Source organism: Astatotilapia calliptera, chromosome 3 (genome assembly GCF_964374335.1).
Source record: "Astatotilapia calliptera chromosome 3, fAstCal68.1, whole genome shotgun sequence".
NCBI classification, from domain to species: Eukaryota; Metazoa; Chordata; class Actinopteri; order Cichliformes; family Cichlidae; genus Astatotilapia; species Astatotilapia calliptera.
Genome location: NC_137424.1, coordinates 14,248,511 through 14,263,191, shown reverse-complemented (window position 1 = coordinate 14,263,191; position 14,681 = coordinate 14,248,511). Strand labels below are relative to the sequence as shown.

Below are 14,681 nucleotides of genomic sequence, written 5' to 3'. Positions count from 1 at the left end.
ATCTCAATGTCAGATTCTATTCCTGCATTTTGTGTTTTAAGACAGAGTATTTTATACACCATTAAAACTGCCTGAAAGATATCCATGCAGTCAGCTGTGCTCTGTGTCAGCCCAACTGAAATCATAATTTCATGTAGTAGCTTCTTTTCCCTGACTTCCATCCACAGACAGATGTGCACAGATGTTCAGACCTCGGTCAGATAGTGGACCAGCGTCGCTGACGAGAGAACACATCCACTGTGCCAAGACATTTATTGTATTTAACATTTCAAAGTTTGGCACACTTTTGCTCTTGTCTGCAAACATTAATAGCCTCTGCAGTCCAGCTGGCCCCGTTCCTTTTTATTATTCTGCACGGGCGTCTTCTTCAGCTACAGCTGCTGTGAAACATGAATGTGTGATTGAATGTGTTTTAAAATATATCAAGATACAAAAGTATTCTTGTCATTGATTAAGTCTATGGTGTTCTACCATCTTCAGTGTTTTAAGGTTTTAAAATAGGTTATAGATTTGTCTGGATTATTTTTAGCCCACACATTGAATTTTAGCGGTGTTTCCATGTTTTTCTTAATTTGTTTTCTTCACTATTATCTATTATAGGATAATGTAGGAATGTTTTCTTTTTAAAGCAACGTTAGATGACGGTTTAACAGAGGTGCTACATCATTTCAGTGTAAAAACATTTCACCCTTTTTCTTGGTGTAATGTTGGCCCATCAGCACAACACAACCCCTGTCTGTAAGTGCTAAAAGACAGGTAAAACACAGTGCTAAGCAATGTAGAAACGACCTCTTTCCAATAAATAAACACATGTTTCTGCAACATAGGGACTACCTATGTAACAGAAACTACTACCTACCCTATCCCCATTATTGTACGATCTACTGTACAATATAAAGCACCTTGAGGCGACTGTTGTTGTGATTTGGTGCTATATAAATAAACTTGAATTGAATTGAATTACCACTACACACACAGTGAATATAGGTCGGCATACATCGCTGTGCGGTCTGGAAAAGGCCTAAGACACTACTACAAAACTTTAGACACTTTTATTCTCCTTGTACAGAGGTGTGCATGGTCATGAAATATACAAAGCAACAATTGGTCAAGAAGGAGGTTTTGCCTACCAGGTATTCATCAGTGCAATTCTGGTTTCTAGTTACTTTTGCTGTTATTTATACAACTGGAACTGGATCTGGAAGACTGCTAAAAGTACAGCAGTGGTGAGAAAGCACTGCTGCATGCTGCATGGAGGGATACACATGCTGACAAATATGGCAATAAAATCCTTTAGACCCACTGTTTCACCAACCTTCTACTTGCCTTTCACTAACCCCTGTCTTCATGACTAACGCACTACTTCCTGTTATATTTTTGGAAGGTTGAGTTGGAGCGTGAGAATGCCTTGGGGTATGGCTGTCTTGACCTAGTGGTATAAAAATAATATTTAAAAACAAACAAACACATAGTTTAAAAAAGATCTGATGGCAAACCTCGCCCTTTTGTGAGGCCATGAGGGCTGGTATGTATTAGGATGCTTTCTTTTTATCACGATTAGAGCGAAGAGTTAAGTTTGGGTGAGTCCCATGAGAGCCTGTGGTTTTTAAGTGGGTTGTAGCACTCTTGACTTGGGGAATGGCTTGGTTAAACATTGCCTCCCAGAAAGAAAATGTGAAAGGAAGTTATGGGAACAGGAGGTGGGGTTCCAAAGGAGGCCCTAGACTGACCAATTTAAACTTGTTATTAATGACTGCCTGAGTTTTTGCATGGCAAACATCTGGATTTCTCCCACAGTTGGGCTGATGCACCTCCAGAACTCCCACCACAAGTCTCTTCCACCCTCGGCTAAATATTATCTCACCTTACAACCTGTAGAACTCCCATAAAGTACACTGGTTTGGAGGTGCGCCACAGTCTGTTTCGATTAGTGGCTGTCAGTGTGACAGCAGCGCTGTGCTATCTTAGTGGCTGGAAGTGGTCGATCTCTGCTCTGTAATGTTTGGTTATCAGCTTGGTCACAAAAACATGTTGTTCTGTCAGAAACAATGCTTGGTGCATTTTGCTATGTCAGTCTAATGCAGTACAGTCCCAAAACAAAGCTGAAACAGTTGCAGAGACTATCCAAGTATCTTTGGTTTGTTTCCCTGTCACAATCCAAGCTGACCAGGACAAAGACACAACACAGTGGAACTGTTTCTGGCCTTTTCTATATTTATCAACAGTCCAAAGCAATCTTTGTCTTCTGAGCATGAAGCTGCTGCTGATCACTCCCTCTCTTCTCACCCTCGCTTCAACTACGTCCATCAGCTTTATGCCTGTGTAGTTACTATAGCTCGGCACTAGCACACTTCAGTATTCCTCAGACATCCTTCCATTTTCCAAGACTGTGTTAAACAATCCAGTCAAAAAGTCCACTGTCTGTCCACAGGTATGTTATCTGGTCTTTTCTATTCTTCATCCTCTTCATCCTCTTCATATCTGCTCTCACTTCTTCTTTAGTAATGCACTCCACTCTCTCATTTACTATCCTCCATCTGTCATCCCTCATCTCTTATTTTCAGCATTCATCAGCTCCATAAAGAACTCTTTCTCTCTTCTCTTAGCTTGCACATCTGAAAAGTAAACATACTTTTTCAAAATGTTAAAAAAAATGAGAGAAATCAGAAAGGTCTGAAGTGACTTGTGAAAATGCTCTATTCTAGTCACATTATTATGACTGAACCAAGTACAAGTACCAAGTATAGTTTTTATATTTTTACTAGTGTGTCACACAAACAGCAATATTGTCAAAAAAAGTAAGAAATCTTTGGGGGTGCTTTGATTCATTTTTAGGGGGGCTTCAGCACCCCCAGAAATGAGCTAAACCCCCCTTTCCTAGATTAAATAAAGTTGAGACCCTAGCTAAACCAAATTTATCTCATAAATACGCTATCTGTTCATCAACGTTGTCTTGTTGTTTCCAAGTGTTCCAGTGTGTAGGTCAGTACATATTAGCCAGTCAGTAGGTCAGAGGTGAATCATCTCCGCTGACTCCAATAAACAGCAATGGTGGGTCACAGAGGCTTGTAATAGTTACTGGAAGTTAACAGCATACACAATCTGTGCCAAGAGATATAGCAGCACAGATGTTTGAGATGCATTTTTTAATTGTAAGAAGTTAAACAAGACTCTGTCATCGGCACACATCAATCAAATGAATTTGTTCCTGATGACCAGGCTTGGGCAATCCTGTTAGCAAACACGTAATACTACTCAGTACCACCAAACTAATTACAAATTCTGTTCTCTTAATGTTATTTTATCAAACATATTTAGTCTTCATCTTGTTCATGGGGGTTGTTAGCCTGTGTTCGGTTCATTCTTGGCTGATAGTAAAAGCAGAGTGAACACAGAGGACCAAATTGACTAAAGTCGCGCAGTCTAATTTCCTCATATGTCAATTAACATTTCTCAGTAGATTTCAAGAACCTCAAAGTATTCTGTCCATCTTTTGAAGAAGCAACTTCTTCAATGATATGTTTGTTTTTGCCTGAAGATATTAGAGGATATCTTGATGCATGCTCAGTCATCCGGACGTTTTCAGTGGGAGAAAAGTTTCGTCACTGATTCAGGTGACTTCAGTCTCAGCTGACTGCAGGTTTCAATCTTATAAACAGTATTCACAGAGAGTTGGGGAATGGCTGCAATCACAGAATTGTAAGATGGTGAAAGATGTGCCCTCAGGCCCCCTCCATGATTCAGAGATGGTCTTTCCCTTTTCACGTAAATGGCCTCCTTGACTCCGCGCTCAAACCAGCGTTCCTCCCTGTCCTGGATGTTACATCCTCATCATTGAAAGAGTGTCCACTGGCCTGTAGGAGTAAATAGACTGCAGAGTCCTGGCCTGACGAGGTGGCTCTTCTGTGTTGTAGCCAGAGGTTGTTTGGTTTCCCCGATATATAAATCCTGGCAATCCTCCTGCACTTAGCAGCTACACTATGTTACTCTGGTTGTGTCGGGGGACCCGATCCTTGGGGCGGACCCATTTTTGGCGCAGCGTGTTTTGGGGTTTTTGGGGAAACCTGCAGTCAGCTGAGACTGAAGAAGTCACCTGGATGAGTGACGAAACGTTTGTCCCACTGAAAACGTCCAGATGAACAGAATCAACTTCTGAAGATATTAGAGGATGGTGATCATTTATATCATCTGGCTCAAGTATTTCAATGTCACATTTTTTCAGACACCTCCTGGTTTCTGAAATGTTGACTACATTGCCAACAAAGCTTTCTGCAGAGCAAAGAGACATTCTTAATGGTAGGATTTATACAAACAGTAACCAGTTCAGAGTGCACTGACCTGCAGATAACATCAAGTCTTCATGGAAGAGGACTCCATGCAAAAGCAAGTGATAGCATTTCCAGATGTGGAGATTTTTCCCACTATATTTCTTTCTTTCCGAGCTACATGTGCTGACTGTTTTGATGTTTCGCACTAACAAGGAAATGAGGCTTGAACTAGGGCTGGGCGATATATCGAGTTTTTAAAAAATATCGATATATTTTCATACGAGATATAAGATGTGACAATATCGTTTATATCGATATAGTCTATGTTACGTTATAATTATACTTGTGGAGCCGCAGGTTTGCCTCTCTTTCGTCCACTTTTGTCTCTACGCAACGTTACTCGGCCTCGCCTCTCCTGCACTGAACACAACTCCCCCATAGCTTCACCTGCAGGCAATGACAAGATGAAAGCGGAAAATCTCCGTTAGCGAGTTACCGTGCGTGGGGCTGGATGGCGTCAACGTGTTAGCGAGCTAACCGCGCTAACGACATGCAGCCCAGAGGGGCTGCACGGCCTAAAATCCTTTCCTTTTCTCAAAAATCGACAGTGCGCCTTATGTATGAATTCTGGTTGTGCTTACTGACCGCGAACCGATTTTATGTGGTACACAGCGCTCAGCAATCTGTCAAAAAATGTTTTAATATGACTTTGCTAAGCTACGGAGCTGCACCGCTTGATGGATTGTCGGAGAATTACGGCTACAGAGGAGGAGCCTCGCGGAGTGATACGTACTGTGTGTGTATAAGGATGGCACCTGTTCAGAGACGTGGTGCAGCTGTGAAATCTGTCTCTTTGTTATTATGCTCAGCGTCTATTAGTTTACATTTTGACTGCACAATTGTGAGCTTTTTGTTATGCACAAAAACAACATTGTTTTCTTTTATTTATGGACCATGATTATTTAATATATGCTGATAATTTATTTTTGAGTAATATCTACGCTGTATGTAAATAAAAGTGCCCGTGTGACATCTGGGACACAGTGTGACTAAGAACTCTCTTTTTGTTCTTAACTTATGGCTTAAAAAAAAAAAAATCGAGATATATATCTTATATCGCCATCCAGCTAAAAAATATCGAGATATGAATTTTGGGTCATATCGCCCAGCCCTAGCTTGAACCACCCAGGTAGCCATTATTAACTCATGTTTGTTGGTTGAAAGCTTTTTTGGAAGCAATCTAGAGCAACAGCTGCAAGATGATCAGCACATAAACATAAGACTATTCAATTTAAACGTGACTCTATTACAAATATATGCTGCGAATCCACGTAATAAAAACCTAATTATACACTAACTAAGAATCTCAGAGCTCATGAGACCCATTAAAGGAAGTGCACATCATGGATTTGACCCATTAGGACTGGGAATGTGGAGGATGCATGCTACTGGTGACCACAACATATTTGATTATAACTTAAAATCTATTTTATCAATGTAATAAAAAGTGTTTCTTCCACTTAAAACTGTAGTATGCTTCATGCCTAATGTGTCATTTGACTTCTTAGCAAAAGTGGTTTATGTTAATGTTAAAAAATAAAGAATTTGATCATTTTGTTAGTTAATACTCAAAACCAAGCCATGATGTCATTAGGACCTGCTTTTAAATAAAGCACAGGAGTGTTCTACACAGGGACAACGACTGTCACGTAGTAAAGTGCACTGTATGAGTTAATTCTTTAAAACAAAGTGTTATTAGAGGGTTTTTTTCAGGTCTTCTATTAAAATTGATATATATCAGCACTACTTGGTCTGAGTCATACTGCTACATGGTTTGTGTCACAGTCTTATAATACACTTAAAACTTTGACAGACTCGGATTTTGTGGTAGAAACAATGAGCATTGCTAATTAAGTAAACACTACAGGGACTAATAAGAGTTCACATGCCTGACGCGTCCAACCGACTGTAATCTAATTTGTAGAAACAACACCAACTTACAAAAGAAACAAAAAACATTCTCCTGTGCAGTTAGTGAATAGCCTGGGTGTGTGTGCAGATGTCTGGGTGTGTGCGTGGCTGGGCCTGGGTCTGGCTGAACCGTGGCTCCTTTGGAACATGGTTATGGATGGTGGGGGTTGCCCCTCTGGGCACTGGCCAGTATCCACACCCTACTTAGTGCCCTGTGGACCTGTTCTCAGCCTCTGGCTCTGACTGGGTCGGCTACTCGTTGCCTCTGGTTCTCTGAGACTTTGGCCACAGTTGTCATTAAGGCGTCGGGCTTCAGGTCTTTTGGGGTCTGTGGATGGGCCATCCTACCCCCAGCATGGCTCTAACGTCTTCTTCAAGAAAGAAAGCAGTTGGAGTCATAGGATAGCTCAACTTAAATATACTGAAGTTTCTTCATTAAAAAAAATATAAATAAGATAATCACAAAACATTAGTGAATACTTCACTGGGTTTTTAACAACAACAACATAGAAACACAACTGATAATGAAGGAAAATGTCTATGGGATGTTTGAAATTGCTTTACTTCATCCACTGTTTTGTAGCCCGTTAGCTCGCTTTGGTTACATAAGTTAGTATCCAGTCAGGTTCAGCTCCAAAGTGCTCCTGAATTCTAAGCAATTGTCCAGGTGTTGGGTCACATGCCTCCACACAAGTGTACTCGGCTGCAATGAAAGAAGCAGTGGATGGTGTACACCACAGTGAAACTCAGAGCTGCTCCTTTGTGTCAGGAGGTGATCCGGTGGCTCTGCGTCATCAAGGAGAAACCCGAATCAATCGGCATTCCCATGGGATCTTTGAATCCCCTGCCTGTAAAACAGGGATGTTACTGCATTAAATCAATAAATACTAATATTTCATTATCATCATGAAAATCAAATCAGGCCTCTCAAAATATGCCAATGCTTGTATATATGTCACACAGTGGAAATTTGTATTTATCTTGTATATTGTTTTTATTCTGATTTTTAGTGTTTATTTATGAGTGTCGTTTTATTTGCATGGTTTTATTCTGTTTCTACTGCATGGTTTTTAATCCACTGTGGACTGGCTGCACATGGGACAAATTAGCTGATAGGGACCACCTGCTGAGGCAGGGGTGTGTCCAGAGGTGGCCTATCAGCTGTGTAAAGACCTTTTAAAAGCAGGCTAGCTGAGCACTGAAGAAAACAAAAAGGCCCCAGACTGGAAGGTGAATGCGAGATGGCCGGCGTGACACAGCGACCCAGTCCTGACCTCATGGAACAGCAACAGTAGGAGACAGCGCGTGTGATTGGCAGCAGGGCAGAGGTTTAGGGTCTCTACTGTTGTTTCCTGGGTGCAGCTGGATTGGGAGAGGGTCGCCATGGCCATGACCCAGGGCCGTTTCTGGGAACATTGTTCTGGCCCCTATTTGTTATTTTACAGGACACCGACGCAAGGGGAGCTGTGGCGGTGGTCGCATGATGGATTCAGGTGCAGAGCGCAAGCTGGGCTGGGATATGATGGGCCCGTGGAAGGACAAGAAGATGGGAGGCGCTTCCTTGTCTGCCGAAGACGAGGCTGGCGTGGACTCTGCTCTAAAGCTGGAATTCCTGGCCTGCTGATGGACCCATAATGAACATGTGGCATAATTATAGCAGGGTTTTAGTGAATGTAGAAAATGGTGGTTTTACGGGTTTTAGAATTGTTTTATTTCGTTTTAGTAGATTGACAACATTTTATTACGTACATTTTAAGAGGTTTTTGTTTTTATATTTGTGCTCCAAGGCCGTAATAAACTGTTTCTGATCAGACCTGCTTCCTCTCTGTGCCCTGGGTGTCTGACTCGCTTGCTCCCCTTGTATTTTAAAGAATCTTTAGCAGGACATTCTGGCACGACTGCTTTAGTGTCCCTATGTGTTACATATACATGGCTTATCCACACAGCTGATTATTAAGGGTGAGCATTTGTTTTCTGTGCATTTTCTGTGCTTGTACAGCATTTGTCTATTTGCTGGTGTTTTCTTAAGCTGCAGAGCATTTGGCCTCCCAGTACTACAATGTGAATAACAGCTGGAACCCTCAGCTTTGTGTTTACAGAAGGGAAGGAGCTAACCTGAGGGTTGCATAGCTCTCTGATTGTCTCTCTGCTTCTTTGTAGAGACAGCAACATGTTCCCAGATCCTTGCAGCAAATGTGTACACCGTGTTATATTTATGCTAAATAATGGACAAACTATGACTGCTTTTATTTATCATATACATCAGAGTTGTAAGAAGTGAGTAGATTGTGTCTGTATACTGAGACCTGCAGAAAAGACGGTGATTTTGATAATTGGACAGACAGTGAGAGAAGAGACCCCCTCTGAGAGCCAAGCAAATACATCAGCTGGTTCTAATCTGTAGACTCTATTAGTCAGTACAGTCACAATGTGAGGTCCTGAATCATCCTGCTGTATTTCCTGTAAAAACACATTCCAAGGAAGGACTCTGCTGATAATAGTTATTTTTTGCATCACAGCATCCTTTTTCCCCTTTTCTGAGCTAATGACAGCAAATACTTCTAGGATTTTGAATACAGTAGTAAATGACAAGAATATCACAGCAATGACTGAAATAAATGGAAACCCTTGCTGCATATTTAATCTGCTCAGCAGCTTTGAGTGTTCAAATGCATTTAACAGATGCCACTTCCTGTCTCAGGTGACGTGATTGCCACTGCTCAAAGAAAGCTCTCCTCTAACTGAACTGTTATTTCCAATAAACTTTCAAACTCAACACTTTAACTTACAAATTCTTAACACAACCTGTTCTCCTCCCTTCTGGTACAGAGCACTGTACACCAACATAAGCAGCCATCTACAGTTTCTCTCCACAGGCTGTCACGCTGATGAACACTGTATTTAAACACACCACACCTGCTGCTGTATCACAGCATACTGTACATATTATTTTTATTCTGTTGTACATCTTTCTCTCATGTATATGCATTCATAGTTAATCCTTCTGTATATAGTAGGTAAGAGCCCAATTCCTTGTATGTGTACACGTACTTTCTCTGAGTCTGACAAGTGAACATCAGATAATGTCGAGGTGACTGTTGTTGTGATTTAGCACTGTTTATAAATAAAAACGAATGAATGAACAGATTTAGCTATAAAAATCATACCACATTTCATTAGTTTGAGTCGATTACTATTATTATCTTTATTAGTATTTTTAGTACTCTATACAATCTTCTTTCCTCCCGTGTTAGTAGTCAGTTTTGAACGCAGGATACAAATCCCTTGAAATCTCATTGTCATTTGGGAATTTAAAAATCGAAGCTCCATCGGCAGCTGCACTGAAAGCAGTCTGTACACAGCTGGATTTCATCCAAGGTGGCCAGAAATGATTTCTTTAGTGCATTCAGGAATTAGCAGTACAAAGGGTGACTGATGGCCATTTCACAAACAAGGCCAGTGTCACAAAACAGCTGCTACAGCCACTCTCTGTGTAACAGTCACAGGGTTTATGGAGTGTGACATTATTTCAATGAACTATTACAAGCATTATACCTTTAAAATGGCAACAAGAAACAAACATGAAAGAGGGTTTTGTTCAATCGCAGCTCCACAATTCTGCTCCAACACAGCGAACTTGTGTTCAGCATTTTTCTGTGTCTCCTTCTGGACATTTATGTAGTTTCCCTTCATTCATTGCTGACTGAGGCAACCACACTTATAAAACACAGGTAACAGTTATGAGCAGAGATGTGAAACTGAGTCAAATTCCATTACAAAACAAAGACCTCTGTTACCTTTATAAGCAGGAATTACTTCATCTGGGACATGCTGAAACGAATAAACATGTCAATAATCAGGACGGTGTGTGTGCGTGTGTGTGTGTGTGCGTGTGTGTGTGTGTGTGTGTGTGTGTGTGTGCGTGTGTGTGTGTGTGTGTGTGTGTGTGTGTGTATTCTGTACCACATAGAAAACATATTCACAAAAAGACTTTCTCTGTACTTTCCCTCCTGTCACTATGAGTTTAGATTCAAGAGTTATTTAACTGTCCCGTAGTCCAGAGTCAGAGGGACCAGATGCATTCGTCACCATTCTTTCCCTCTGACACAGGGTTTGTTTATGTAAACGTCTTCACAGTTTTAAACACAGCTCTGCGCCCCTGCTGAGGGGTCAGGAGCTCCCTGTTTCTCATGAGACCCCGAGATCCAGTGGTAGCAGTCAGCGGCATTCTTATCGTGTGCCGTAACTCTATAGCGGTTGCAGTAGACAAAACCGAGTGCCACCATTACGACAATGAAGATGCAGATGGGTATGAAGAGTCCCACCATGAGCCAAGTGCTCCCCTTTGTCTGGACAGAATCCGAGCTGTCGTCACCTTCCTCGTCCTCTGTTAGGGGCGGCTGGGAAGAAGCCAGCCTGGTGGGAAAGGCCAGGTTTTGACTGGGGGTAGATTCCACAAAGGTCATTTCCTCTTCGCTTAACTCCGCCTCTGTGAACTGAAAGTTTTCCCTGAGGAGATTCGTCTGTGTTTCTCCTTCTGGCTCTTTGTGGTAACTGGACTCTTCAGGCATGTCTGTGACAGAACCCTGTGGAATCTTGCTTGAAGTAACGAGATCCGCCCCCCAGTTCCAAGCTCCTTCTACTGTTGAGGTGGGGTATAAGCGAAGAGCTGTAGTAGCTTCACCCTCATCTTCCTTGTACGGGTCTGGGGTAGCGCTGGAGCTAAGGACATGAGGAGTATTGGAGGCAGTTGCTGACAAAACCTTCAGCTCAGTCTGAAATCTCTGATCACCATTTGACCAGTCAGCTCTGTCTACAGCTTCTTCTTCATCTTTATCAGTTCCCTGTGTCAGGGGGTCCAGCACCAGTGGGGGACTGGTGGCCCAAATTACATCAGAATTCAAAACTCTGGTGGACTCTGTCAGCCAGTCCAGAGACTCCTCCTCCTGTGTAGGCCAGTCAGTGTGGCGCTGCTCTGGGTTCCAGCCATAGTCCCACAGAGGTCCAGCCTGGCCTGTGACCCAAAGAGAAGGAGGAGTGACAGCATATTGGTCGTCTGCTTCCTCTCTCTTCTCACATGAATAGTTATCAGACATGAGTTCAAAGCCTTCACTGCAATAGCACTCAAAACCACCTTCATAATTCACACACATCTGCTCGCATGTTCCAGGAATCTCGCACTCATTGATATCCTGGCATTGCCTGGGATGCTCAGGCACTAAGGAATAGCCCAGATGGCAGTGGCAGATATGAGAGCCTGGGGTGTTCTCACAAGCATGTTCACATGGGTCATTTATACACTCGTCAATATCCTCACACTCACCCCCATCGTTTATATCATAGCCCTCGTGACACTGACATTCAAATGTCCCCACGGTGTTCACACAGATCTCCTCGCAAGGACCTCCGAGGCACTCGTCTACATCGAGGCAAGTGCGTTCATCTGGTGCAAGCGTGTATCCATCAGCACATTCACAGTAGACATGACCACCAGCTGCCATGCAGAAATGCCCACATCCACCATTATCCTGGTCACATAGGTCGTGTGATATAGAGGAATGAGAACAAAGAGGAGTTTCTTTGGTCCATCCCACTGAGCCATCTTCCCTCGTCATACATGAAGCCGTCTTTTCTTCTTTGGCGCCTGAAGGACAGCGTACGGTAGCAACAGATCCAACGGGTACATGAGTCAGCAGTGCGCTTAGAAGGTTAAACGGTGTGGTGTAGGTAACATTGCCTTCTCCCTCACTCCACAGGGGAGGGCACATGCCTGCGTAGGCATAATGGCACAGATACCCATCTGCAGAGACTGCACAAGCACTGTCTATCCATTTAAAATTATGATCCTGGTCTTCAGTGCTGTAGCCCATAAACACACAGCGAGGCACTGAACACGAGTCAGGGGAGTCCGGGTTCTGCCAGTCGGTATACTCTGTGTCCTGGTCACCGGTAGTCCAAGAGAAACCTCGCAGTGGGCGCGTGGTAGTGCACTGGCGAGGCTGGCGCTGAAGGCCAATCCATACTTGGACAGTAGTGCGTGAGTGGCGCAGATCCACAGTGGAAAAGAGAGTGGCAATAGCGGTTGCGTCCACCTTCCGCTTGATGGTGGCCAGGTTGCCACCTTTTTCTTTGCAGGCCCTCCATGATTCCAAAAAGGTTTTGCGTTGAAAATAGACAACAAAGCAGCCATCTGTGTTACAGAGTGCATCTCTTTGTCTCAGGTTCTGGGCCAAGACTGAAGAACATCCAAAAAGCAAAGCCAGCAGGGAGGTTAAGAGGAAAGCACTGCTCACCAGGGAGCCCATTCTTTATTTTAAACCGGCTTTATAGATCCTCTCTCTGCTTGCCTCTCACCCTGATTTTCTTTACACTTTTATCATCTGCCTTTAAAAGATTTTTCTTAATGTGATGTTTTAGTCTTGGTCTGAAATGTCCTCCCTGAATTTTAACTTCTTTTCCTCTGTGGTCTTCACTCTATACTGCTGAAACAGATCAGCACTGGAGTGTTTGCAGGCTCAAGACTTCAGGAAGCAGAGAGGGAGGAGAGAAGAGGAAATAGGAGTAAGAAGGAGGGAGTTATAGCAACAAGCAGGACGAGGAGAAGGGCAAAGAGGGAGGGAGTTAAAGGGAGATTAATATGTTATTGAAAGGGGAGGGGTGAGAGGGAACCCTGTGAATGTGTATGTCAGAGTTGGGGGAGGAATAGCAAACTGATTTCTTTTTCAGAGTATGTCATATGGTTTTCATAAGTTCCATCTGTGGACATAGTTGGTACTCTGCCATTTGGACAAGCAGACAGATATGTATGTGCTGATGCATCCAAACTCGTTCATATACAGAGATAAAATCGTGACACTTATCTCAAATGAAGATTAAATGATAGTTTGAATAAATATTCTTTCTAGAAAAACATCAAACATATTCTGTCTTCTCTTCTATATATTCCACCTTCTGAAACCTTTCAGTATGATTATGATAACACATTAACATGTATGCCACTCATGGCTTCCATTATGTCTCTTGCCTTTCAACATGTTTAGTGGTTATGATTGTCTTATCTTTCCTTTTCAGTTCTTCTGAAACTTTCCTTCTGTGCAAAGAGAGCGTTTTACCTACTTTTACTGAGGGCTTGCTCATAAGAAGTTAATCGTTTTCATTCTATGGAGCTGTGAGGTCCTGACTTTACAATGTAAATGTGCTGAGATGCCTGTTGTGTGAACTGGCTCTGAGTGAATCCAACCTGTGAAATCAAATTTGATTCCATAGAGTTCCATGCGTTTATTCATGTATTTTAATGTGCATGTGAGTTTGTTGATAATTAAATAATTCTCAGTTATTTATTCTTAATTATAATGTGGCAATGCTGACATCATGCAGCTCAATTCTGTTTTACTTACACAACAACATTCACCTCAAGGTGCTTTATACTGTAAGGTAGATCCTACAATAATACATAGAGAGAAAAACCCAACAATCACATGACCCCCTATGAGCAAGCACTTTGGCGACAGTGGGAAGGAAAAACTCCCTTTTAACAGGAAGAAACCTCCGACAGAACCAGGCTCAGGGAGGGGCGGGGCCATCTGCTGTGATTGGTTGGGGTGAGAGAAGGAGGACAGGATAAAGACATGCTGTGAAAGAGAGACAGAGGTTAATAACAGATATGATTCAATGCAGAGAGGTCTGTCAATGCATCACACAACCCTTGGACACAAAGAGGATACTTAGTCAGCACGAATTGTCTTTACCTACATGAAAACAACAGCGCTCTCCTCCATGCTAATAATGCCAGGGCAGTAAAATGGAGACTAGTGCTTTAAATAGGACCTTTTAGATGGAGAAGGCTCTGGTTGTGTGTGTCTGGGAGAGAGGGTTAGGAAGTAGAGAATGGCTGGGGGTTCACTACTGGAGCCCTGAGAGTCTGACATAAATCAAGTTGCCTGCTTCAGAGTCTATAATGTGTTGGATGCACTTCTAAAGACAGAGATGTGAGGAGGGAATATTAATGCACCTTTTTTTTTTTGTACTACACAAAAGAGCAAATAAGGAGATAATACATTTGGATATTGGAAACTGCTTACTTAATGTAAACAGATGTGATGTGATCTAAGTTACGTTTTCTATCTATGTTCTGTTTTATTATCCAAAATTCAGAGACCTAGTGCTCAAGACACAGACAACTTTTTCTCCACTGTGTGAGTCAAGCTCCAAAACCACTAATCAACAATTGACCATAATTAAAAATCACTATGTATTACCATTAGAAGGTATATACATATATTTTGGGTAAATTACAAGTAAAGAATACATCTTTTAGCTATCAGCTTGAGTATCTCATCTAAAGATATTTGGCATAAATACTCCAGTGCTACTGCGGGACAAGAATGGAAAAAAATATAATAAAAATAAATAAATAAAACCAAAACATAAAGAGTAGTCTGC

General features: G+C 42.2%; 1 protein-coding gene across 1 annotated transcript; it reads right to left on the bottom strand.

Moving 5' to 3' along the window:
- Window positions 1-7,999: 7,999 nt before the first annotated feature.
- On the bottom strand, window positions 8,000-12,770 carry cd248a (CD248 molecule, endosialin a). The gene has a single exon (XM_026160791.2). The coding sequence runs from the start codon at window positions 12,542-12,544 to the stop codon at window positions 10,379-10,381; it is 2,166 nt and encodes a 721-aa protein (XP_026016576.2). The 5' UTR covers window positions 12,545-12,770; the 3' UTR covers window positions 8,000-10,378.
- Between the last annotated feature and the right edge of the window lie 1,911 nt (window positions 12,771-14,681).

Excerpts from the sequence above, each read along its gene's own strand:
- cd248a (XM_026160791.2), bottom strand. The coding sequence starts at position 12,544 with ATGGGCTCCCTGGTGAGCAGTGCTTTCCTCTTAACCTCCCTGCTGGCT.